This window comes from Phyllobates terribilis, unplaced genomic scaffold (genome assembly GCF_046119375.1).
Source record: "Phyllobates terribilis strain yellow unplaced genomic scaffold, ASM4611937v1 Scaffold_25__1_contigs__length_18738178, whole genome shotgun sequence".
NCBI classification, from domain to species: Eukaryota; Metazoa; Chordata; class Amphibia; order Anura; family Dendrobatidae; genus Phyllobates; species Phyllobates terribilis.
The window spans coordinates 2,325,563-2,352,693 of NW_027362785.1; the positions used below are offsets into that span (position 1 = coordinate 2,325,563).

General features: G+C 49.8%; 1 protein-coding gene across 2 annotated transcripts in view; it reads left to right on the forward strand.

Moving 5' to 3' along the window:
* DNAH9 (dynein axonemal heavy chain 9) overlaps positions 1-20,242 on the forward strand; it is a 430,601-nt gene extending 410,359 nt beyond the window's left edge. For both annotated transcript variants that reach the window (XM_073660252.1, XM_073660251.1), the window contains 9 exons: positions 3,061-3,209; positions 7,286-7,413; positions 8,749-8,976; positions 9,081-9,272; positions 9,422-9,613; positions 9,777-9,947; positions 10,289-10,471; positions 10,552-10,941; positions 19,869-20,242. In XM_073660252.1, the coding sequence (XP_073516353.1) occupies positions 3,061-3,209; positions 7,286-7,413; positions 8,749-8,976; positions 9,081-9,272; positions 9,422-9,613; positions 9,777-9,947; positions 10,289-10,471; positions 10,552-10,941; positions 19,869-20,096 (1,861 nt within the window). In that variant the 3' untranslated portion in view covers positions 20,097-20,242. The remainder of the gene's footprint in view (positions 1-3,060; positions 3,210-7,285; positions 7,414-8,748; positions 8,977-9,080; positions 9,273-9,421; positions 9,614-9,776; positions 9,948-10,288; positions 10,472-10,551; positions 10,942-19,868) is intronic.
* The last annotated feature ends 6,889 nt before the right edge of the window (positions 20,243-27,131 follow it).

Here is a 27,131-nt window from a genome sequence, read left to right on the forward strand (position 1 = left end):
CTGCACCCAGACCACAGCTGTACACAGAGCACGGCTACCCAAAAGAAGGCTGCACCCAGACCACAGCTGTACACAGAGCACGGCTACCCAAAAGAAGGCTGCACCCAGACCACAGCTGTACACAGAGCACGGCTACCCAAAAGAAGGCTGCACCAGACCACAGCTGTACACAGAGCACGGCTGCTGCCCTTGTACCCAGAGCACGGCTACCCAAAAGAAAGCTGCACCCAGACCACAGCTGTACACAGAGCACGGCCGCTGCCCTTGTACACAGAGACCACGGCTACCCAAAAGAAAGCTGCACCCAGACCACAGCTGTACACAGAGCACGGCTACCCAAAAGAAGGCTGCACCCAGACCACAGCTGTACACAGAGCACTGCTGCTGCCCTTGTACCCAGAGCACGGCTACCCAAAAGAAGGCTGCACCCAGACCACAGCTGTAAACAGAGCACGGCTGCTGCCCTTGTACCCAGAGCACGGCTACGCAAAAGAAAGCTGCACCCAGACCACAGCTGTACACAGAGCACGGCTACTGCCCTTGTACCCAGAGCACGGCTACGCAAAAGAAAGCTGCACCCAGACCACAGCTGTACACAGAGCACTGCTGCTGCCCTTGTACCCAGAGCACGGCTACCCAAAAGAAAGCTGCACCCAGACCACAGCTGTACACAGAGCATGGCCGCTGCCCTTGTACCCAGAGCACGGCTACCCAAAAGAAGGCTGCACCCAGACCACAGCTGTACACAGAGCAGGGCCGCTGCCCTTGTACCCGGAGCACGGCTACCCAAAAGAAGGCTGCACCCAGACCAAAGCTGTACACAGAGCACGGCTACTGCCCTTGTACCCAGAGCACGGCTACCCAAAAGAAGGCTGCACTCAGACCACAGCTGTACACAGAGCACGGCTGCTGCCCTTGTACCCAGAGCACGGCTACGCAAAAGAAAGCTGCACCCAGACCACAGCTGTACACAGAGCACGGCTACTGCCCTTGTACCCAGAGCACGGCTACGCAAAAGAAGGCTGCACCCAGACCACAGCTGTACACAGAGCACGGCTACTGCCCTTGTACCCAGAGCACGGCTACGCAAAAGAAGGCTGCACCCAGACCACAGCTGTACACAGAGCATGGCTGCTGCCCTTGTACCCAGAGCACGGCTACCCAAAAGAAGGCTGCACCCAGACCACAGCTGTACACAGAGCACGGCTGCTGCCCTTGTACCCAGAGCACGGCTACCCAAAAGAAGGCTGCACCCAGACCACAGCTGTACCCAGAGCACGGCTGCTGCCCTTGTACCCAGAGCACGGCTACACAAAAGAAGGCTGCACCCAGACCACAGCTGTACCCAGAGCATGGCTACCCAAAAGAAGGCTGCACCCAGACCACAGCTGTACACAGAGCACGACTACTGCCCTTGTACCCAGAGCATGGCTACCCAAACGAAGGCTGCACCCTGACCACAGCTGTACACAGAGCATGGCAGCTACCCTTGTACCCAGAGCACGGCTACCCAAAAGAAGGCTGCACCCAGACCACAGCTGTACACAGAGCACGGCTGCTGCCCTTGTACCCAGAGCATGGCTACCCAAAAGAAGGCTGTACCCAGACCACAGCTGTACCCAGAGCACAGCTACCCAAAAGAAGGCTGCACCCAGACCACAGCTGTACCCAGAGCACGGCTGCTGCCCTTGTACCCAGAGCACGGTTACCCAAAAGAAGGCTGCACCCAGACCACAGCTGTACACAGAGCACGGCAGCTGCCCTTGTACCCAGAGCACGGTTACCCAAAAGAAGGCTGCACCCAGACCACAGCTGTACACAGAGCACGGCTGCTGCCCTTGTACCCAGAGCACGGCTACCCAAAAGAAGACTGCACCCAGACAACAGCTGTACACAGAGCACGGCTACCCAAAAGAAGGCTGCACCCAGACCACAGCTGTACACAGAGCACGGCTACCCAAAAGAAGGCTGCACCCAGACCACAGCTGTACACAGAGCACGGCTACCCAAAAGAAGGCTGCACCCAGACCACAGCTATACACAGAGCACGGCTACCCAAAAGAAGGCTGCACCCAGACCACAGCTGTACACAGAGCACGGCTACCCAAAAGAAGACTGCACCCAGACCACAGCTGTACACAGAGCACGGCAACCCAAAAGAAGGCTGCACTCAGACCACAGCTGTACCCAGAGCACGGCTGCTGCCCTTGTACCCAGAGCACGGCAACCCAAAAGAAGGCTGCACCCAGACCACAGCTGTACACAGAGCATGGCTGCTGCCCTTGTACCCAGAGCACGGCTACCCAAAAGAAGGCGGCACCCAGACCACAGCTGTACACAGAGCACGGCTGCTGCCCTTATACCCAGAGCACGGCTACCCAAAAGAAGGCGGCACCCAGACCACAGCTGTACACAGAGCACGGCTGCTGCCCTTGTACCCAGAGCACGGCTACCCAAAAGAAGGCTGCACCCAGACCACAGCTGTACACAGAGCACGGCTGCTGCCCTTATACCCAGAGCACGGCTACCCAAAAGAAGGCGGCACCCAGACCACAGCTGTACACAGAGCACGGCTGCTGCCCTTATACCCAGAGCACGGCTACCCAAAAGAAAGCTGCACCCAGACCACAGCTGTACACAGAGCACGGCTGCTGCCCTTGTACCCAGAGCACGACAACCCAAAAGAAGGCTGCACCCAGACCACAGCTGTACACAGAGCACGGCTACTGCCCTTGTACCCAGAGCACGGCAACCCAAAAGAAGGCTGCACCCAGACCACAGCTGTACACAGAGCACGGCTACTGCCCTTGTACCCAGAGCACAGCTACCCAAAAGAAGGCTGCACCCAGACCACAGCTGTACACAGAGCACGGCTACTGCCCTTGTACCCAGAGCACGGCAACCCAAAAGAAAGCTGCACCCAGACAACAGCTGTACACAGAGCACGGCTGTACCCAGTAGCAGTCAGTGCTACTAATGCAACACAGTAGAGCGCTCACAGGACTGAAACTGGAGAAATCCAACTAACCAGAATATTTTTTACTGTTTCTTTAAATCCAGGGATTTTGTGGAGGCAAAACTGGGCAGCAAATACGTAGTGGGGAGATCTCTGGACTTTTCAGCATCCTACGAGGAGTCCGGGCCGAGCACTCCAATGTTCTTCATCTTATCCCCTGGGGTCGACCCTCTGAAAGATGTCGAGAAACAAGGTAATAGATGAGTGGGTGCAGACCAGTGATGTACGTACAGAGTGACTGCACCAGCAGAATAGTGAGTGCAGCTCTGGGGTATAATACAGGAGGTAACTCAGGATCAGTAATGTAATGTATGTACACAGTGACTGCACCAGCAGAATAGTGAGTGCAGCTCTGGAGTATAATACAGGATGTAACTCAGGATCAGTAATGTAATGTATGTACACAGTGACTGCACCAGCAGAATAGTGAGTGCAGCTCTGGAGTATAATACAGGATGTAACTCAGGATCAGTAATGTAATGTATGTACACAGTGACTGCACCAGCAGAATAGTGAGTGCAGCTCTGGCGTATAATACAGGATCTAACTCAGGATCAGTAATGTAATGTATGTACACAGTGACTGCACCAGCAGAATAGTGAGTGCAGCTCTGGAGTATAATACAGGATGCAACTCAGGATCAGTAATGTAATGTATGTACACAGTGACTGCACCAGCAGAATAGTGAGTGCAGCTCTGGAGTATAATACAGGATGTAACTCAGGATCAGTAATGTAATGTATGTACACAGTGACTGCACCAGCAGAATAGTGAGTGCAGCTCTGGAGTATAATGCAGGAGGTAACTCAGGATCAGTAATGTAATGTATGTACACAGTGACTGCACCAGCAGAATAGTGAGTGCAGCTCTGGAGTATAATACAGGAGGTAACTCAGGATCAGTAATGTAATGTATGTACACAGTGACTGCACCAGCAGAATAGTGAGTGCAGCTCTGGGGTATAATACAGGATGTAACTCAGGATCAGTAATGTAATGTATGTACACAGTGACTGCACCAGCAGAATAGTGAGTGCAGCTCTGGGGTATAATACAGGATGGTAACTCAGGATCAGTAATGTAATGTATGTACACCGTGACTGCACCAGCAGAATAGTGAGTGCAGCTCTGGAGTATAATACAGGATGTAACTCAGGATCAGTAATGTAATGTATGTACACAGTGACTGCACCAGCAGAATAGTGAGTGCAGCTCTGGAGTATAATACAGGAGGTAACTCAGGATCAGTAATGTAATGTATGTACACAGTGACTGCACCAGCAGAATAGTGAGTGCAGCTCTGGGGTATAATACAGGATGTAACTCAGGATCAGTAATGTAATGTATGTACACAGTGACTGCACCAGCAGAATAGTGAGTGCAGCTCTGGAGTATAATACAGGAGGTAACTCAGGATCAGTAATGTAATGTATGTACACAGTGACTGCACCAGCAGAATAGTGAGTGCAGCTCTGGAGTATAATACAGGAGGTAACTCAGGATCAGTAATGTAATGTATGTACACAGTGACTGCACCAGTAGAATAGTGAGTGCAGCTCTGGAGTATAATACAGGAGGTAACTCAGGATCAGTAATGTAATGTATGTACACAGTGACTGCACCAGTAGAATAGTGAGTGCAGCTCTGGAGTATAATACAGGAGGTAACTCAGGATCAGTAATGTAATGTATGTACACAGTGACAGCACCAGCAGAATAGTGAGTGCAGCTCTGGAGTATAATACAGGATGTAACTCAGGATCAGTAATGTAATGTATGTACACAGTGACAGCACCAGCAGAATAGTGAGTGCAGCTCTGGAGTATAATACAGGATGTAACTCAGGATCAGTAATGTAATGTATGTACACAGTGACTGCACCAGCAGAATAGTGAGTGCAGCTCTGGGGTATAATACAGGATGTAACTCAGGATTAGTATTGTAATGTATGTACACAGTGACTGCACCAGCAGAATAGTGAGTGCAGCTCTAGAGTTTAATACAGGAGGTAACTTAGGATCAGTAATGTAATGTATGTACACAGCGACTGCACCAGCAGAATAGTGAGTTCAGCTCTGGAGGATAATACAGGATGTAACTCAGGATCAGTAATGTAATGTATGTACACAGCGACTGCACCAGCAGAATAGTGAGTGCAGCTCTGGAGTATAATACAGGATGTAACTCAGGATCAGTAATGTAATGTATGTACACAGTGACTGCACCAGCAGAATAGTGAGTGCAGCTCTGGAGTATAATACAGGAGGTAACTCAGGATCAGTAATGTAATGTATGTACACAGTGACTGCACCAGCAGAATAGTGAGTGCAGCTCTGGAGTATAATACAGGATGTAACTCAGGATCAGTAATGTAATGTATATACACAGTGACTGAACCAGCAGAATAGTGAGTGCAGCTCTGGAGTATAATACAGGAGGTAACTCAGGATCAGTAATGTAATGTATGTACACAGTGACTGCACTAGCAGAATAGTGAGTGCAGCTCTGGGGTATAATACAGGATGTAACTCAGGATCAGTAATGTAATGTATGTACACAGTGACTGCACCAGCAGAATAGTGAGTGCAGCTCTGGAGTATAATACAGGATGTAACTCAGGATCAGTAATGTAATGTATGTACACAGTGACTGCACCAGCAGAATAGTGAGTGCAGCTCTGGAGTATAATACAAGATGTAACTCAGGATCAGTAATGTAATGTATGTACACAGTGACTGCACCAGCAGAATAGTGAGTGCAGCTCTGGGTATAATACAGGATGTAACTCAGGATCAGTAATGTAATGTATGTACACAGTGACTGCACCAGCAGAATAGTGAGTGCAGCTCTGGAGTATAATACAGGATGTAACTCAGGATCAGTAATGTAATGTATGTACACAGTGACTGCACCAGCAGAATAGTGAGTGCAGCTCTGGAGTATAATACAGGATGTAACTCAGGATCAGTAATGTAATGTATGTACACAGTGACTGCACCAGCAGAATAGTGAGTGCAGCTCTGGAGTATAATACAGGATGTAACTCAGGATCAGTAATGTATGTACACAGTGACTGCACCAGCAGAATAGTGAGTGCAGCTCTGGAGTATAATACAGGATGTAACTCAGGATCAGTAATGTAATGTATGTACACAGTGACTGCACCAGCAGAATAGTGAGAGCAGCTCTGGAGTATAATACAGGATGTAACTCAGGATCAGTAATGTAATGTATGCACACAGTGACTGCACCAGCAGAAGAGTGAGTGCAGCTCTGGAGTATAATACAGGATGTAACTCAGGATTAGTAATGTGATGTATTTACACAGTGACTGCACCAGCAGAATAGTGAGTGCAGCTCTGGGGTATAATACAGGATGTAACTCAGGATCAGTAATGTAATGTATGTACACAGTGACTGCAGAATAGTGAGTGCAGCTCTGGAGTATAATACAGGATGTAACTCAGGATCAGTAATGTAATGTATGTACACAGTGACTGCACCAGCAGAATAGTGAGTGCAGCTCTGGGGTATAATACAGGATGTAACTCAGGATCAGTAATGTAATGTATGTACACAGCGACTGCACCAGCAGAATAGTGAGTGCAGCTCTGGAGGATAATACAGGATGTAACTCAGGATCAGTAATGTAATGTATGTAGACAGTGACTGCACCAGCAGAATAGAGAGTGCAGCTCTGGAGTATAATACAGGAGGTGACTCAGGATCAGTAATGTAATGTATGTACACAGTGACTGCACCAGCAGAATAGTGAGTGCAGCTCTGGGGTATAATACAGGATGTAACTCAGGATCAGTAATGTAATGTATGTAGACAGTGACTGCACCAGCAGAATAGAGAGTGCAGCTCTGGAGTATAATACAGGATGTAACTCAGGATCAGTAATGTAATGTATGTACACAGTGACTGCACCAGCAGAATAGTGAGTGCAGCTCTGGGGTATAATACAGGATGTAACTCAGGATCAGTAATGTAATGTATGTACACAGCGACTGCACCAGCAGAATAGTGAGTGCAGCTCTGGAGGATAATACAGGATGTAACTCAGGATCAGTAATGTAATGTATGTAGACAGTGACTGCACCAGCAGAATAGAGAGTGCAGCTCTGGAGTATAATACAGGAGGTGACTCAGGATCAGTAATGTAATGTATGTACACAGTGACTGCACCAGCAGAATAGTGAGTGCAGCTCTGGAGGATAATACAGGATATGTAATGATACTGTAATTCTCGTCTCATTTCTTCATAGGGAGGAAACTCGGTTACACGTTTGACAATCGGAACCTACACAACGTGTCTCTGGGGCAGGGACAGGAGGTGGTGGCTGAACAAGCGCTGGATCTGGCAGCCCAGGAAGGACACTGGGTCATCCTGCAGGTTCGGAGTCTCCATCCAATTCACTCCTTAGATCTTTCAGGGCAGTGAGAGGGATTTCTCCCCTCGGTGACGACTTTCTGACCGTCCGGCCATAACCTAATTCTAACAACATCTGTGACCGCTCTAGAAAAAAAAAACCCTACACAAAGCTCGTAGCAGCCGGAGACTCGGCCCCAATTATTCTGAAGTCCTGTGATGTTCGGCCAAGTGTCATCTCTCCGTCCCAGCTGCTCCCCAGGCCCAGATGTTACATTAAGACTCAAGTATGTGGATTACAAGGACGAGATCTCTCTCCGGCCGCCTGCTCCTACCCTGAATAATGGGAGAGATTGCCTGCAGCACCCCGGGGAGCCCGCTGCAGCGTGGGTGGTCCTGGGGGTGACTAACTATGGGGGTTGCTGTCATATCTGTGCACACATCCCAGTACAGCAGCTCTGACCTAAGTCCTGCTCCCTAACCCTATAACTTTTCCAGCCGTTCTGGGCTCTCCGTACATGAAGGCGTAAACCCATATTTCCAGTATGACGAGCCATCGGTCTCCGCTAGCTAAAATGCCACCCGAGTCGCATCAGTAGCCGGGTAAATTATTCCTGGAGTCGCTGCAGCAAGCTCAGGTTGTAAATTGAGGAGCGGAGGTTTTCTTTGACGGGTACGCTCGGCACCGCTGGAGGGTCGGGGTAATGACAGCGTTCTCATTACACACCTCTGTGATTGGGAACATTTCGGAAATCCGCTCTGACTTCTGGAGACGTCAATCGGTTATAAAGGAAATGTCAAACTCGTCCAAAAAAAATGTTGACTTAAGTTTAGCACATGAGCCCAGCCACTCCGTTCACGGTCTATGGTATTTATGACAATATCCGAGACCAAAAAAAAGTTGACTTAAGTTTAGCACAGGAGCCCAGCCACTCCGTTCACAGTCTATGGTATTTATGACAATATCCGAGACCAAAAAAAAGTTGACTTAAGTTTAGCACAGGAGCCCAGCCACTCCGTTCACAGTCTATGGTATTTATGACAATATCCGAGACCAAAACAAAGTTGACTTAAGTTTAGCACAGGAGCCCAGCCACTCCGTTCACGGTCTATGGTATTTATGACAATATCCAAGACCAAAAAAAAGTTGACTTAAGTTTAGCACATGAGCCCAGCCACTCCGTTCACGGTCTATGGTATTTATGACAATATTCGAGACCAAAAAAAAGTTGACTTAAGTTTAGCACAGGAGCCCAGCCACTCCGTTCACGGTCTATGGTATTTATGACAATATCCCAGACCTGTCGGCGGCCCGGTCCTGTGCCCTCGTCAGTCTGACTTGTGCATTATCTATGACAGAACATTCATCTGGTGGCCAAGTGGCTGAGCACGCTGGAGAAGAAGCTTGAACATCACAGTGAAGGAAGCCATCCAAATTTCCGCGTGTTCATCAGCGCCGAGCCCGCCGGTTCCCCCGAGGGTCACATCATTCCTCAGGGCATCCTCGAAAACTCCATCAAAATCACCAACGAGCCTCCGACTGGCATGCACGCCAACCTGCACAAAGCACTGGATAACTTCAACCAGGTAACGTCATAACCTCAGAGAGTCCATCTGTCGGAGAGGACCGAAAATATGTTCGATGGGTAACACGGCGACATCCCATGTTCTTCTCTGCTCTCGCATTACAGGACACTCTGGAGATGTGCGCTCGCGAAACAGAGTTCAAGAGCATCCTGTTCGCTCTGTGTTACTTCCACGCCGTGGTGGCCGAGAGGAGAAAGTTCGGACCCCAGGGGTGGAACCGCTCCTATCCCTTTAACACCGGAGACCTCACAATTTCAGTCAACGTGCTGTACAACTATCTGGAAGCCAATGCCAAGGTAAGAGCCGGGGCTCCACCTGCGAAAGCTAAAGGCCTTCTGCCAGGCAGCAGTATGAGTGGTGTGTAGCTCGCTGACTTTTTAGTTGAGCCTCCTCCGCCCATAGTCTGTCCAGCATCCTTTACGCCCCCATTTACGTTGCGTTTCAGGTCCCCTATGACGACCTGCGTTATCTGTTTGGTGAGATCATGTACGGGGGTCACATCACGGATGACTGGGACCGGCGGCTGTGCAGGACGTATCTGGAGGAGTTCATAAAGCCAGAAATGATGGAAGGAGAGCTGTTTCTGGCTCCGGGGTTCCCACTCCCCGGAAACACGGATTACAACGGTTACCACAAGGTATTATGGAGAGGGGTGGTGAGAGTAACTGACACCAGTTGTCACTCAGCAAGGAACAAAAAAAAAAAAAAAAAGGCCATTGATAACGATTCATGAAATGAGTTCGTGGCAGACGATGTCCTCCATCTCCGCCATTACAGCTCTCTCCTGCTTCTCTTCCCAGTATATCGATGACGTCCTCCCAGCCGAGTCTCCGTACCTGTACGGCTTGCACCCCAACGCCGAGATCGGCTTCCTGACTCAGACGTCGGAGAAGTTGTTCCGCACCGTCCTGGAGATGCAGCCCCGGGACAGCAGCATGGGCGAGGGTGGCGGTGTCACCCGGGAGGAGAAGGTACAGAATATTGCACATAGGACTGGATGGAGAAACCAGTCAACAGATTCTGAGGCCCAGGCCAAAAAAATGGCCTCATCTTGACACATTTAATATTAGGCCGTGACTCACGGAGGGGTAATGATCGGGGCCCGACTCCAGAGCAGTAGTGTTCATACCAAGAGGCGGTGAGTGAGCTGCGAGTGTCTCATGTCAGTGGACGCTTGGAGCCAGTCCGGATATTGAGTCTCTCCGCAGCTAATGTGGGCAGTAATAGGGTGGTGGCGCTGGACCAGTCCCTTATCCGTTCCTCCTGGGACCCCCACACACTACAGCGTGAACCTTGTGTGCGTCCTCTGCAGGTGAAGGCCACGCTGGACGAGATCCTGGAGAAACTCCCGGAGGAGTTTAATATCACAGAGCTGATGGCGAAGGCGGAGGAGAGGACGCCGTACATAGTGGTCGCCTTCCAGGAGTGCGAGAGAATGAACATGCTGACTCGAGAGATCAAACGCTCCCTGAAGGAGCTAAACTTAGGGCTGAAGGTAAAAGGCTGGAGCTGCCGCACCGTACGCCAAAATACAACTAGAGGCTTGTAGTCACTCTCGTTCTATTTGTCCTCCAGGGTGAACTCACCATGACCAGCGACATGGAGAATCTACAGAACGCCATCTTCCTGGACATGGTGCCCGATTCGTGGACCAAGAGAGCCTACCCGTCCATGGCAGGTCTAGCAGGCTGGTTCGTCGACCTTCTCAGCCGTATCAAGGAGTTAGAGACCTGGACGGGAGACTTTGCTCTGCCCTCCGCCGTCTGGCTGGCCGGGTTCTTCAACCCCCAGTCCTTCCTTACAGCCATTATGCAGTCTATGGCCAGGAAGAACGAATGGCCGCTCGATAAGATGACGCTGCAGTGCGACGTGACCAAGAAGAACAGAGAGGACTTCAGCAGTCCTCCGCGAGAGGGAGCCTACGTCCACGGGCTGTTCATGGAGGGAGCACGCTGGGACACACAGGTAATGCTGCGTCCCATCAAGTCAAAGTGCAACACAGAGGGGAAAGGGAGCCCAGACACTAGGAAAAGGGAGGGAAGTGGAGACATCCTAGTCTGGTCTAGTGTAACCCTGTCTCAACTATCGACCTTATATAGCCTCGCCCTACTCTCCCTGGCGTATGGCCACGGCTAGGGATGGAAAGAGATGAGCACTAGTCAACCTCCACTAAACTGTATAGACAGCAAGGGTGGACAAAACAGGGGAAATGGCTTAGCTTTAGATGAACTCCAAGTGGATGAAGTACTGCTCCTGCTAAGCCTCACAAGCAGAAATGGATATAGCCGGCGACTCCCTCTTAGACACACCAGGTATATATACACCCAGGCCAGAGAGCTAATTACCAGAGGGAGGTAGCCGCTCGGTCCTAAAGACAGCCTCTTATCTCATTATCTAAGAAGCTGTCTGCAATGCCAAAAATAGAGATCTCCTGCAACCCACTGCAGGGCGACTTGTCACCTCTGACACACCCGTGACAGGAATGCAATATAACTGCACCATGTGAACATACCCTAAGACATGATAAGAACCTTAATGGAACCCAACTAATGGGTTAAACACAAAGTAAGGCCGCAACGTTCACCTCCCAGTTTCACCCGAAAACCATAAAATACAGTAAATAAAAGGTATTAGGGAGTGTCGCTTCCAATGTAGAGGACCTCCTTAATACTGTGCTGTACGGAGGCAGCAGAGGACACCGCAGTATGGCGCCATCAGGTCTCCCCGGGTGCCGCCGTACCGTACAAGCTCCGCGCCAGCAGGTCGCCTAAGGGCGATTTCAGAAACAGTTTTCTCTAAAAGCGACGACCTTAAAACAAATTTTAAAACTCTTCTGGGGAATGGTTGGGTCTGACATCAGAGACGGGCGATGGAGAAGCAGCGGCCGTGCCCTCCCGCCTTCCCCTTTCTTCTGCCGTCGCCAAAAGATCTTCAAGAAACTTCATTACAATTTTGAAAGACTGATCAAAGTGGGTCGTCCGGCACATTATCTGCTGATTAGCACTGCCGCCCGCCACCGGCTTTTTATATCGAGTAGCCAGTGTTTGAAGGTGGGCGAGAGCGCCGAGCCCCTGCGCCAATTACCAGAAGACAGTCTACAAGGTCGACGGAGATTCAGCACAAAAGACAATGGAAGCGGCGACTTCTCCTCCGCACGAGAACAAGGCCTCGATGTCAGCCGAGAAGGAGATGAAGCGCAAAATGCAACAAGACATAATCCGGCTTTGATTTTTACGGATTAAAAAAGCAGCTCGGATCCCAGAGAAAATGTAAATGTGCGCTTAATTATCAGCGAGTGATCCCTGCACAACACAGCGGACGGATCAATGGAAGGTGAAGACGTTCTCTAGAAATCTGCTGTGTAATGAAGAGGAGGTGGGGAATGGACGGGCTGACTGCTGAAGGGCTGCTTTACTGGGACAAGCTGGTTACTAGTGATCAACTGCTTACTAACTGCAGCAATTACCACTAGGGGGAGCTCCCTGTATACAGAGATACATGATGAGAACCTGTCTGCAGCCACCACTAGGGGGAGCTCCCTGTATACAGAGATACATGATAAGATTCTGTCTGCAGCCACCACTAGGGGGAGCTCCCTGTATACAGAGATACATGATAAGATCCTGTCTGCAGCCACCACTAGGGGGAGCTCCCTGTATACAGAGATACATGATGAGATCCTGTCTGCAGCCACCACTAGGGGGAGCTCCCTGTATACAGAGATACATGATAAGATCCTGTCTGCAACCACCACTAGGAGGAGCTCCCTGTATACAGAGATACATGATAAGATTCTGTCTGCAGCCACCACTAGGGGGAGCTCCCTGTATACAGAGATACATGATAAGATCCTGTCTGCAGTCACCACTAGGGGGAGCTCCCTGTATACAGAGATACATGATAAGATTCTGTCTGCAGCCACCACTAGGGGGAGCTCCCTGTATACCGAGATACATGATAAGATCCTGTCTGCAACCACCACTAGGGGGAGCTCCCTGTATACAGAGATACATGATAAGATCCTGTCTGCAGCCACCACTAGGAGGAGCTCCCTGTATACAGAGATACATGATAAGATCCTGTCTGCAGCCACCACTGGGGGGAGCTCCCTGTATACAGAGATACATGATAAGATCCTGTCTGCAGCCACCACTGGGGGGAGCTCCCTGTATACAGAGATACATGATAAGATCCTGTCTGCAGTCACCACTAGGGGGAGCTCCCTGTATACAGAGATACATGATAAGATTCTGTCTGCAGCCACCACTAGGAGGAGCTCCCTGTATACAGAGATACATGATAAGATTCTGTCTGCAGTCACCACTGGGGGGAGCTCCCTGTATACCGAGATACATGATGAGATACTGTCTGCAGCCACCACTAGGGGGAGCTCCCTGTATACAGAGATACATGATAAGATTCTGTCTGCAGTCACCACTAGGGGGAGCTCCCTGTATATAGAGATACATGATAAGATCCTGTCTGCAGCCACCACTAGGGGGAGCTCCCTGTATACAGAGATACATAAGATTCTGTCTGCAGCCACCACTAGGGGGAGCTCCCTGTATACAGAGATACATGATAAGAACCTGTCTGCAGCCACCACTAGGGGGCGCTCCCTGTATACAGAGATACATGATAAGATCCTGTCTGCAGCCACCACTAGGGGGAGCTCCCTGTATACAGAGATACATGATAAGATCCTGTCTGCAGCCACCACTAGGGGGAGCTCCCTTTATACAGAGGTTACATGATAAGATTCTGTCTGCAGTCACCACTAGGAGGAGCTCCCTGTATACAGAGATACATGATAAGATTCTGTCTGCAGCCACCACTAGGGGGAGCTCCCTGTATACAGAGATACATGATAAGATCCTGTCTGCAGTCACCACTAGGGGGAGCTCCCTGTATACAGAGATACATGATGAGAACCTGTCTGCAGCCACCACTAGGGGGAGCTCCCTGTATACAGAGATACATGATAAGAACCTGTCTGCAGCCACCACTAGGGGGCGATCCCTGTATACAGAGATACATGATAAGATTCTGTCTGCAGCCACCACTAGGGGGAGCTCCCTGTATACAGAGATACATGATAAGATCCTGTCTGCAGCCACCACTAGGGGGAGCTCCCTGTATACAGAGATACACGATAAGCTCCTGTCTGCAGTTACCACTAGGGGGAGCTCCCTGTATACAGAGATACATGATAAGATCCTGTCTGCAGCCACCACTAGGGGGAGTTCCCTGTATACAGAGATACATGATAAGATCCTGTCTGCAGCCACCACTAGGGGGAGCTCCCTGTATACAGAGATACATGATAAGATTCTGTCTGCAGCCACCACTAGGGGGAGCTCCCTGTATACAGAGATACATGATAAGATTCTGTCTGCAGCTACCACTAGGGGGAGCTCCCTGTATACAGAGATACATGATAAGATTCTGTCTGCAGCCACCACTAGGGGGAGCTCCCTGTATACAGAGATACATAATAAGATCCTGTCTACAGCCACCACTAGGGGGAGCTCCCTGTATACAGAGATACATGATAAGATCCTGTCTACAGCCACCACTAGGGGGAGCTCCCTGTATATAGAGATACATGATAAGATCCTGTCTGCAGCCACCACTAGGGGGAGCTCCCTGTATACAGAGATACATAAGATTCTGTCTGCAGCCACCACTAGGGGGAGCTCCCTGTATACAGAGATACATGATAAGATTCTGTCTGCAGCCACCACTAGGGGGAGCTCCCTGTATACAGAGATACATGATAAGATCCTGTCTGCAGCCACCACTAGGGGGAGCTCCCTGTATACAGAGATACATGATAAGATCCTGTCTGCAGTCACCACTAGTGGGAGCTCCCTGTATACAGAGATACATGATAAGATTCTGTCTGCAGCCACCACTAGGAGGAGCTCCCTGTATACAGAGATACATGATAAGATCCTGTCTGCAGCCACCACTAGGAGGAGCTCCCTGCATACAGAGATACATGATACGATTCTGTCTGCAGTCACCACTGGGGGGAGGTCCCTGTATACAGAGATACATGATAAGATTCTGTCTGCAGTCACCACTAGGGGGAGATCCCTGTATACAGAGATACATGATGAGATTCTGTCTGTAGCCACCACTAGGAGGAGCTCCCTGCATACAGAGATACATGATACGATTCTGTCTGCAGTCACCACTGGGGGGAGGTCCCTGTATACAGAGATACATGATAAGATTCTGTCTGCAGTCACCACTAGGGGGAGCTCCCTGTATACAGAGATACATGATAAGATCCTGTCTGCAGTCACCACTAGTGGGAGCTCCCTGTATACAGAGATACATGATAAGATTCTGTCTGCAGCCACCACTAGGGGGAGCTCCCTGTATACAGAGATACATGATAAGATCCTGTCTGCAGCCACCACTAGGAGGAGCTCCCTGTATACAGAGATACATGATAAGATCCTGTCTGCAGCCACCACTGGGGGGAGCTCCCTGTATACCGAGATACATGATGAGATCCTGTCTGCAGCCACCACTAGGGGGAGCTCCCTGTATACAGAGATACATGATAAGATTCTGTCTGCAGTCACCACTAGGGGGAGCTCCCTGTATATAGAGATACATGATAAGATCCTGTCTGCAGCCACCACTAGGGGGAGCTCCCTGTATACAGAGATACATAAGATTCTGTCTGCAGCCACCACTAGGGGGAGCTCCCTGTATACAGAGATACATGATAAGATTCTGTCTGCAGCTACCACTAGGGGGAGCTCCCTGTATACAGAGATACATAAGATCCTGTCTGCAGCCACCACTAGGGGGAGCTCCCTGTATACAGAGATGCATGATAAGATCCTGTCTACAGCCACCACTAGGGGGAGCTCCCTGTATACAGAGATACATGATAAGATTCTGTCTGCAGCCACCACTAGGGGGAGCTCCCTGTATACAGAGATACATGATAAGATCCTGTCTGCAGCCACCACTAGGAGGAGCTCCCTGTATACAGAGATACATGATAAGATCCTGTCTGCAGCCACCACTGGGGGGAGCTCCCTGTATACCGAGATACATGATGAGATCCTGTCTGCAGCCACCACTAGGGGGAGCTCCCTGTATACAGAGATACATGATAAGATTCTGTCTGCAGTCACCACTAGGGGGAGCTCCCTGTATATAGAGATACATGATAAGATCCTGTCTGCAGCCACCACTAGGGGGAGCTCCCTGTATACAGAGATACATAAGATTCTGTCTGCAGCCACCACTAGGGGGAGCTCCCTGTATACAGAGATACATGATAAGATTCTGTCTGCAGCTACCACTAGGGGGAGCTCCCTGTATACAGAGATACATAAGATCCTGTCTGCAGCCACCACTAGGGGGAGCTCCCTGTATACAGAGATGCATGATAAGATCCTGTCTAAAGCCACCACTAGGGGGAGCTCCCTGTATACAGAGATACATGATAAGATTCTGTCTGCAGCCACCACTAGGGGGAGCTCCCTGTATACAGAGATACATGATAAGATCCTGTCTGCAGTCACCACTAGGGGGAGCTCCCTGTATACAGAGATACATGATAAGATTCTGTCTGCAGCCACCACTAGGGGGAGCTCCCTGTATACAGAGATACAAGTACTTCTATACCCTCTCCAGCAGCAAATTGGTAGAAATTGTTTGAGAGAGACTATTAGGAACTTGTTCATTTTCTTTCTAAATGCAAAATTAAGCAATAATAATTCAGGAGGTGCAGAGCCGGAGCCCAGGACTCCGATGTGGATGGACCGAGCCTTACTTATCTATCTATATAACTGTCTTATCCCCTCTGTCTGTCTTTCTGTCTGATTGGCCGCGGCCGGACCAATCAGCGACGCGGCATTTCCATTCGTCCCTCCCCCCGCTCGATCAGGACCCCGGAGTCATACTTACCCCTCCCCGTGCCTCCGCAGCAGCTCCTGTGTCTTCCGCTGATGCTCTGTGACGTCTCAGGTCAGAGGGCGCGGTGACGTCTTTACACCGTGCTCTCTCCTGACCGGTCACAGCGCACAGCGTCAACATGCCGGCTACGCTGGAGTCCAGAGAAGCAGCTGAGAAGGGAGGTGAGTATTGGATTTTTTTCTTTTGCATGGTGCCATAGGGGACCTGCATGGGGCACTATGGGGGGATGGGACATCCTGCATGGGGTATTATATAGGGGGATGGGACATCCTGCATGGGCCATTATATGGGGAAGAGGTGACATCCTGCATGGGCCATTATATGGGGAAAGAGGTGACATCCTACATGGGGCATTATATGGGGAAGAGGTGACATCCTGCATGGGCCATTATATGGGGAAGAGGTGACATCCTACATGGGGCATTATATGGGGGGAGAGGTGACATCCTACATGGGGCATTATATGGGGAAGAGGTGACATCCTGCATGGGCCATTATATGAGGGAGAGGTGACATCCTACATGGGCCATTATATGGGGAGAGGTGACATCCTGCATGGGCCATTATATGAGGGAGAGGTGACATCCTACATGGGCCATTATATGGGGGGAGAGGTGACATCCTGCATGGGCCATTATATGGGGAAAGAGGTGACATCCTACATGGGGCATTATATGGGGGGAGAGGTGACATCCTACATGGGGCATTATATGGGGGGAGAGGTGACATCCTGCATGGGCCATTATATGGGGAAGAGGTGACATCCTGCATGGGCCATTATATGGGGAAGAGGTGACATCCTGCATGGGCCATTATATGGGGAAGAGGTGACATCCTGCATGGGCCATTATATGAGGGAGAGGTGACATCCTGCATGGGGCATTATATGGGGGGAGAGGTGACATCCTGCATGGGCCATTATATGGGGAAGAGGTGACATCCTGCATGGGGCATTATATGGGGGGAGAGGTGACATCCTGCATGGGCCATTATGTGGGGAAGAGGTGACGTCTGCATGGGCCATTATATGGGGAAGAGGTGACATCCTGCATGGGGCATTATATGAGGGAGAGGTGACATCCTACATGGGGCATTATATGGGGGGAGAGGTGACATCCTGCATGGGCCATTATATGAGGGAGAGGTGACATCCTACATGGGGCATTATATGAGGGAGAGGTGACATCCTACATGGGGCATTATATGGGGGGAGAGGTGACATCCTGCATGGGCCATTATATGAGGGAGAGGTGACATCCTACATGGGGCATTATATGGGGGGAGAGGTGACATCCTGCATGGGCCATTATATGGGGAAGAGGTGACGTCCTGCATGGGCCATTATATGGGGGAGAGGTGACGTCCTGCATGGGCCATTATATGGGGGAGAGGTGACATCTTGCATGGGGCATTATATGGGGGGAGAGGTGACATCCTGCATGGGCCATTATATGGGGAAGAGGTGACATCCTGCATGGGCCATTATATGGGGGAGAGGTGACATCCTGCATGGGGTATTGTATAGGGGGGATGTGACATCCTGCATGGGGCACTATAGTGGGATGTGACTTCCTGCATGGGGCATTATATGGGGGGTGACATCCTGCATGGGGCATTATATGGGGGAGAGGTGACATCCTGCATGGGGTATTATATAGGGGGGATGTGACATCCTGCATGGGGCACTATAGTGGGATGTGACTTCCTGCATGGGGCATTATATAGGGTGGATGTGACATCCTACATGGGCCATTATATGGGGGGAGAGGTCACATCCTACATGGGGCATTATATGGGGGAGAGGTGACATCCTGCATGGGGCATTATATGGGGGAGAGGTGACATCCTGCATGGGGCATTATATGGGGGGAGAGGTGACATCCTGCATGGGGCATTATATGGGGGAGAGGTGACATCCTGCATGGGGCATTATATGGGGGGAGAGGTGACATCCTACATGGGGCATTATATGGGGGAGAAGTGACATCCTGCATTGGGTATTATATATGGGGGATGTGACATCCTACATGGGGCATTATATGGGGGAGAAGTGACATCCTGCATTGGGTATTATATATGAGGGATGTGACATTCTGCATGGGGCATTATATGGGGGGAGAAGTGACATCCTGCATGGGGTATTATATACGGGGGATGTGACTTCCTGCATGGGGCATAATAAAGGAGGGTCGGGAAACATATGCTAGAATACCCGATGCGTTAGAATCGGGCCACCATCTAGTTGTACATAAAAGCCCATAATATCGCAGTCGTCTTACAATCCGCGGACGGAGGGTGATCCGCGGGCAAATCCAGACAATTCACCGCTCCGACAATTTATAACAATCTGACAGATTTCCCAAGAAGAAATAAAACCCGACTATTTAAAAGATCCATCGGCTGGTAACACATTAAAGGAAGCGCACCCGGCGGCACTTTAAGGAAGCGCACCCGGCGGCACATTAAGGAAGCGCACCCGGCGGCGTCTGAACGCCGTCATTCATCATTACAATATCTGTTGTGCTTAAGAGCCAGAGATCGGCGTCTCCGCACATCCGTCCCGGCCGTATCCCATCATTTATCTCGGAGTGGGACCCGCTTCTTTTGGGTGTCGGAGCTGAATATATAAAGTCGCCTTCTCCGGATATTGTTTCCATGGTGATTTATAAAATCAGATGTGATTATTTTTTTTTTTCTCCTCCTCTTCCTTATCTGCATTTTATTCGCTACTTAATGAAAAAGCGATCTAATAAAAACTGAAAATAGTCCACCCCTAGAAGGGTCACAGCTCATTTCTCTGCCTTGTTCTTCCCTTGAATGGTCCTGAGCTGCAGTACCACACTCAGCCACACAGGCGGGGTGGCGCTGTTTTTCCGTTGTAGTTTTAACAGGATACTTCCGATGCACCATTAATACACTTTGTGCCATCTTCCCCCCCTTTACAGACCAGCATCATCACAGACGCGAGGCTAAAAGACTTGACTCCAGCGATGCCGGTCATCTTCATCAAGGCTATCCCTGTGGATAAACAGGACACCCGCAACGTCTACGCCTGTCCTGTGTACAAGACGCGGCAGAGAGGACCTACCTACGTGTGGACGTTCAACCTCAAGACCAAGGAGAACCCCTCGAAATGGGTCCTGGCCGGGGTGGCGCTGCTGTTGCAGATTTAGATGCCTTTCTGGGTAATTGGTTCTGACATGGACTGAACTGTTTTCTGTTGCACTAAGAGGATAGAAAATCCAGTATTAAGAGTAATATATATCGGAGGAGCCGCGCCCTGTAAATCTGTTCTAATAAAGCATTTGCTTCTCTTCCATTTGTAAGTGGGGACGGTCATCGCTTCTACAGACGTTACGTCTTTATCCAGGACTTAGATGTACCTCCATTTACTGAGCGAAAGCAAGTCCAAAAGGGCAGAGGTTTCGGATCGGATTGGGCCAATACCCAAAAAATATCGGATATCGCCGATTCAGATACCGGAAACCAATGCAAGTCATTGGGACAGAAATATCGGAATGAAAATAAACCTCATGCACGTCACTGACAGCGTGGGAGAATTCTCTCACGCTCACGGCAAACGCAGGAGAATTTTCCCACGCTGTCAGTGACGTGCATGAGGTGAGCTGAGTTCATTGGACATGACCTCGGCTCATCTTTATGCGGTCACAGCCAGACACTGAGGAGCACAAGCATGCCTGCGCTTCTCAGTGTCTGCGGGATGACAGGCTGGATGGCAGCTTTCTGCTGCGATCCAGCCTGTCATGTGAATGTAGCAGGTCACGCCAATATTAGACATGACCGGCATGAATTTCTAGTAAAGTATTTAAAAAAACACAAACACCCAGAATAAAGTCCTTTAATTGAAATAAACACACAATTCTTTAATGTTCTAAATTAAACCATACTTACCATCACACCCATTCCAGCTGAAGCCAATGTCTCCTGCAATAAAAGTAAAATAATAAAGCAACATCATCCTTACCTTTCCATGGTTCCCAGGACGGCTCCAGCTCTGCTACATTCACATGACAGGCTGGATCGCAGCCAAAAGCTATGAATTGCTACTTGTGCACAGGATCAGAAGCAATAATAGCACAGAAATACAGCACCAGAACCACTGTCAGTACATGAATACATCACTAAAACCAATAGTACATGAATACAGAACCACATCACTAGAACCACCGACAGTACAAAAACAGCAACAATATCGTAACACCAACAGTACAGAAATTCAGCATCATAACCACTATCAGTACATGATTACATCACAAGAACCAGCATCAGTACAGAAATACATCACCAAAACCACTGCTGTGCCCCTGCACAAAATATGACCACAAACTACCTCTTCGGGTACATGGCCTCCACAAAGTCCTTTCCATATTGTGTTCCCTCTTCAAGCGGTCTCACATTGTGCCCCTTATTCACAAATCTCCCCTCCGTATACTGTTCGCTCCATACGGTGTCCTCACACTATCCAGTTTCTATATTGTATTCTCGAAATCTTTTCAACCCCATACTAATTCCCCTCACATTTCTCCCCCTTACTGTTCCCTTAACACTTTCTCCCCCTACTGTCAAGCACACTATTCCTTCATACTGATCCGAATAACTCCTCCCATACTGTCACCATAAACTTTTCTCCCATCCATACGGTCACCTCACGCTTTTCTCCATTCCGCCTGTCCTTGGCCTATAATGCCCCTCACATTTTTCAACCCCAGCGCTGTCCCCTCACACTTTTCCACCCCCATACTGTCCCCACACACATCCCCAACCCATATTGTCTGCTTACACTATTCCCCCCATATTGTTTCCTCACGCCTGAAGGACAGTACAATTGAATGCAGGGAGCCAGCCTTATGGGGTTTTTTTAACCAGCTTTTGATTTGCACCAAATTCCTCTTTACATTTTGTTTGTTTCAAGTTCGCCAATGCGAGTGTTTAATGTACATAACGCCAAGGAAGAGGGGTCATTAGGAAAAGGTGTCCAGGAGTATGCACTAAAATGTACCAAAAAAATTGTCGCGGTTAGTGATGGCTGCATTTCAGCATTTTTTTTTCATGATTTTGTATCACGACAGTAAGTCAATCGCATCCCGTTCCAGGTGCTGGGGATACGTAACCCTCATTACACATCCTCATATCATATTCATGTTTTTACGCCATCCCAGCGCTTCCCGGCTGCCAAGAGGTTGCAGGTTCTGTGTATTCGCCCAAGATCGGGGAGAGGAATTCTCTGCAGGTTTTCCCTCTAATTGCTCCACACTTTCATTTCCCCGGCAAGCGACTACAGAGGAGAATCTGTCTTGTAAGGAATAATTCAGATAAATTTGCTTCTTGCCGCCGATTAATTAAGCATGGCTGAACACTTGATTCTGCAGCAGAGCTCTCCGTCCTGGCTGTAAGGAACCGAGACAGAAAAGGACAAACCGAGAGGGTGAAAGACTAAAACTTTTCCGCAGCGGGATTCCTGGCCTATGTATTATTATTATTATTATTAATCGTTATAGAGCCATTTATTCCATGGCGCTTTACATGTGAAAAGGGGTATACATAGCAAAAACAATTACAAAAATGTGACAGCGACTGGTACAGGAGGAGCGAGGACCCTGCCCGCGAGGGCTCACAGTCTACAAGGCATGGGTGAGGATACAGTAGGTGAGGGTAGAGCTGGTCGTACAGCGGTATGGTGGAGTGAGGACCCTGCCCTCGAGGGCTCACAGTCTACAAGGGATGGGTGAGGATACAGTGGGCAAGGGTAGAGCTGGTCGTACAGCGGTATGGTGGAGAGAGGACCCTGCCCGCGAGGGCTTACAGTCTGCAAGGGATGGGTGAGGATACAGTAGATGAGGGTAGAGCTGGTCGTGCAGCGGTATGGTGGAGCGAGGACCCTGCCCGCGAGGGCTCACAGTCTACAAGGGATGGGTGAGGACACAGTAGGTGAGGGTAGAGCTGGTCGTACAGCGGTATGGTGGAGTGAGGACCCTGCCCGCGAGGGCTCACAGTCTACAAGGGATGGGTGAGGATACAGTAGGTCAGGGTAGAGCGGGTCCTGCAGCGGTATGGTGGAGCGAGGACCCTGCCCGCGAGGGCTCAGTCTATGAGGGATGGGTGAGGATACAGTAGGTGAGGGTAGAGCTGGTCATGCAGCGGTATGGTGGAGCGAGGACCCTGCCCGCGAGGGCTCACAATCTACGAGGGATGGGTGAGGATACAGTAGGTGAGGGTAGAGCTGGTCGTGCAGTGGTATGGTCGAGAGAGGACCCTGCCCGCGAGGGCTCACAGTCTACAAGCGATGGGTGAGGATACAGTAGGCTAGGGTAGAGCTGGTCGTGCAGCGGTATGGTGGAGAGAGGACCCTGCCCGCGAGGGCTCACAGTCTACAAGGGATGGGTGAGGATACGGTAGGTGAGGGTAGAGCTGGTCGTGCAGCGGTATGGTGGAGCGGTGGTTACTGCAGGTTGTAGGCTTGTCGGAAGAGGTGGGTCTTCAGGTTCCTTTTGAAGGTTTCCACGGTCGACGAGAGTCTGATGTGTTGGGGTAGAGAGTTCCAGAGTAGGGGGGAAGCACAGGAGAAATCTTGTATACGGTTGTGGGAGGAGGAGATAAGAGGGGAGTAGAGCAGGAGATCTTGTGAGGATCGGAGGTTGCGTGCAGGTATGTAACGGGAGACTAGGTCAGATATATGGAGGAGACAGGTTGTGGATGGCTTTGTATGTCATGGTTAGGGCATTGAACTGGAATCTCTGAACAATGGGGAGCCAGTGAAGAGATTGACAGAGAGGAGAGGCCGGGGAATAGCGGGGGGACAGGATGATTAGTCGGGCAGCAGAGTTTAGGATAGATTGGAGGGGTGCGAGAGTGTTAAAGGGGAGGCCACAGAGCAGGAGGTTGCAGTAGTCCAGGCGGGAGATGATGAGGGCGTGCACTAGGGTTTTTGCAGATTCATGGTTGAGGAATGTGCGGATCCGGGAGATATTTTTGAGTTGGAGTCGGTAGGAAGTGGAAAGGGCTTGGATATGTGGTGTGAAGGAGAGTTCAGAGTCCAGGGTTACCCCGAGGCAGCGAGCTTGAGGGACTGGGGAGAGTGGGCAGCAATTGACGTTGATAGATAGGTCAGATGGGGATATGAATGAGATGGCGGAAAGATGATGAATTCTGTTTTGTCCATGTTAAGTTTTAGAAATCTGGCAGAGAAGAAGGATGAGATGGCGGACAGACATTGTGGGATTCTGGTTAGTATGGAGGAGATATCGGGTCCAGAGAGGTAGATCTGTGTCATCAGCATAGAGGTGATAATGAAAGCCGTGAGACTCTATGAGCTGTCCCAGGCCTAAGGTGTAGATGGAGAAGAGCAGGGGTCCTCAGACTGAACCTTGGGGGACACCGACAGATAGGGGGCGAGATGAGGAGGTGGTGTGTGAGTGGGAGACGCTGAATGTCCAGTCTGTTAGGTATGAGGAGATCCAGGACAGGGCCAAGTCTGTGATGCCGAGATGAGAGAGTCTGTAGTAAGAGGGAATGGTCCACTGTGTCGAAGGCAGATGACAGGTCCAGGAGGAGGAGGGCAGAGTAGTGTCGCTTGGATTTGGCGGTTAGTAGGTCGTTGGTGACTTTAGTCAGTGCAGTTTCAGTAGAATGGTGCGGTCAGAAACCAGATTGTAGGCGGTCGAAGAGGGAGCAGGAGGAGAGGTGGGAGGACAGTCAAGATGGACGTGTTGTTCCAGTAGTTTTGAGGCATAGGGGAGAAGTGATATGGGGCGATAGCTAGTCAGAGGATGGGTCAAGGGATGGCTTTTTGAGGATGGGTGTGATTGAGGCATGTTTGAAACATGAGGGGAAGACACCAGTTGTTAGTGACAGGTTGAAGAGGTGTGCTAGGGCTGGGATGAAGATAGTGGTAATGTTTGGGATGAGGTGGGACGGGATTGGGTCAAGTTTACAGGTGGTGAGGTGTGATTTGGAGAGTAAAGTTGATCTTCAGAAATGGTGGAGAATGTAGTTTTGGAGGAGGAGAGTTGAGTAGGTGTGGGGAGGGGCTGTGGGGGCTTTAGGCAAAAGCTTTGTCTGATGGTGTCAATCTTCTGCTTGAAGAATGAGGCAAAGTCTTCAGCTGAAATAAGAGGAGAGGGAGGAGGCACTGGGGGACGCAGGAGAGAATTGAAGGTGTTGAATAATTGTTTGGGGTTGTGAGACAGGGAGGATATGAGGGATGCGAAGTATGTTTGTTTTGCTGCAGTGAGTGTGGACTGTTTGAATGCAATGAAGTGCTCATTGGAGTGTGACTTTTTCCATCTACGCTTGGCAACCCTGGAGGCCCGTCGCAGTTCTTTAGTTAGGCTGGTGTGCCAGGGTTGTCTGTTGATTGTGCGAGCTTTGGTATGTGTGAGGGGGGAAACCAAATATAGAGCTGCAGCTGTTGTATAAAGTGGCAGCAACATCTGCATTATGTAAGGAACTAATGTCTGTAAGAGGGAGGAGGGATTCAGAGAGAGAGTGTAGGTCAAGGTGTCTGAGATTTCTGCGAGGGTGTGCAAGTTTGTGGAGTGGGGATTGTTGACCTGGAGAGAAGAGAATGTAAGTAGGTTGTGGTCAGAGAGAGGGAGAGGTGAGTTAGAGAGATTGGATAGGGAACAGAGGCGGGTGAAGATGAGGTCCAGCGTGTGGCCGTCTTTGTGGGTGGGTGTGGAAGACCACTGGGTAAGACCGAAGGAGGAAGTGAGGGATAGAAGCTTAGAGGCAGCTGAGAGGGAAGTGTCAATGGGGATGTTAAAGTCACCCATGAGAATAGTGGGGACGTCAACGGAGAGGAAATGAAGTAGCCAAGTGGTGGTCAAAGAAAGTGGTGGCTGATCCTGGGGGGCGGTAGATTACCAAAGAGCTGTCTAAGGACACCAGGGACAAAATTGTAGATCTGCACAAGGCTGGGATGGGCTACAGGACAATATTCAAGCAGCTTGGTGAGAAGGCAACAAGTGTTGGCACAATTATTAGAAAATGGAACAAACACAAGATGACTGTCAATCTTCCTCGGTCTGGGACTCCATGCAAGATCTCGCCTCGTGGGGGTAAGGAGGATTCTGAGAAAGGTCAGGAAACAGCCCAGAACTACACAGGAGGACCTGATCAATGACCTGAAGAGAGCTGGGACCACAGTCTCAAACATTACCATTAGTAACACACTACACTGTCATGGATTATAATCCTGCAGGGCACACAAGGTCCCCCAGCTCATGTCCAGGTCCGTTTGAAGTTCACCATTGACCATCTGAATGATCCAGAGGAGGCATGGGAGAAGGTCATGTGGTCAGATGAGATCAAAATAGAACTTTTTAGTATCAACTCTACTTGCAGTGTTTGGAAGAAGAAGGATGAGTACAACCCCAAGAAAACCATCCCAACCGTGAAGCATGGTGGGGGAAAAATATTTTGGGGGTGCCTGTCTGCAAAGGGGACAGGACAACTGCACCATATTAAAAGGGAGGATGGATGGGGTCATGTATCAAGAGATTTAGGCCAGCATTGAAGATGGGTTGTGGTTGGGTCTTCCAGCATGACAATGACCCAAAACACACAGTCAGGGCAACTAAGTAGTGGCTCCATAAGAAGCATTACAAGGTCCTGTAGTGGTCTAGCCAGTCTTCAGCCCTGAACCCAATAGAAAGTCTTTGGAGGGATCTGAAACTCAATATTGCCCAGCGACAGCCCCGAAACCTGAAAGATCTGGAGAAGATCCGTATGGAGGAGAGGGACAAAATCCCTTCTGCAATGTGTGCAAACTTGGTCAAGAACTACAGGAAATCACATTGTAAGATTTGTCTCTCACAGGTGAAGCGACCTATACTAAAAATTACAGACTTCTCCATTCTCTGTAGTTGGGAAAACTTGCAAAATCAGCAGCGTATCAAATACTTATTTTCCTCACTGTATTTGAGGCTGTCGAGTTCAGCTCAGGAGAAATGCAGCCAATCCGGGCGTTAGTTTGCCCCTAGGACAGATGAAGCATTTGGTTTCCGCGTCATCAGAAATACATTTGCAAAACACAGTACAGCTGAAAAGGGATAGAAGACCACGAAACTCAACACAGATAGGGACCCTCAGCATAAAACGAGATCACAAGACGGGAGACACCAGCCTTATACCCAACACTATTTATTACTACAATCCGCAGTACAGCGAATCCCACCAATGGGACCGGT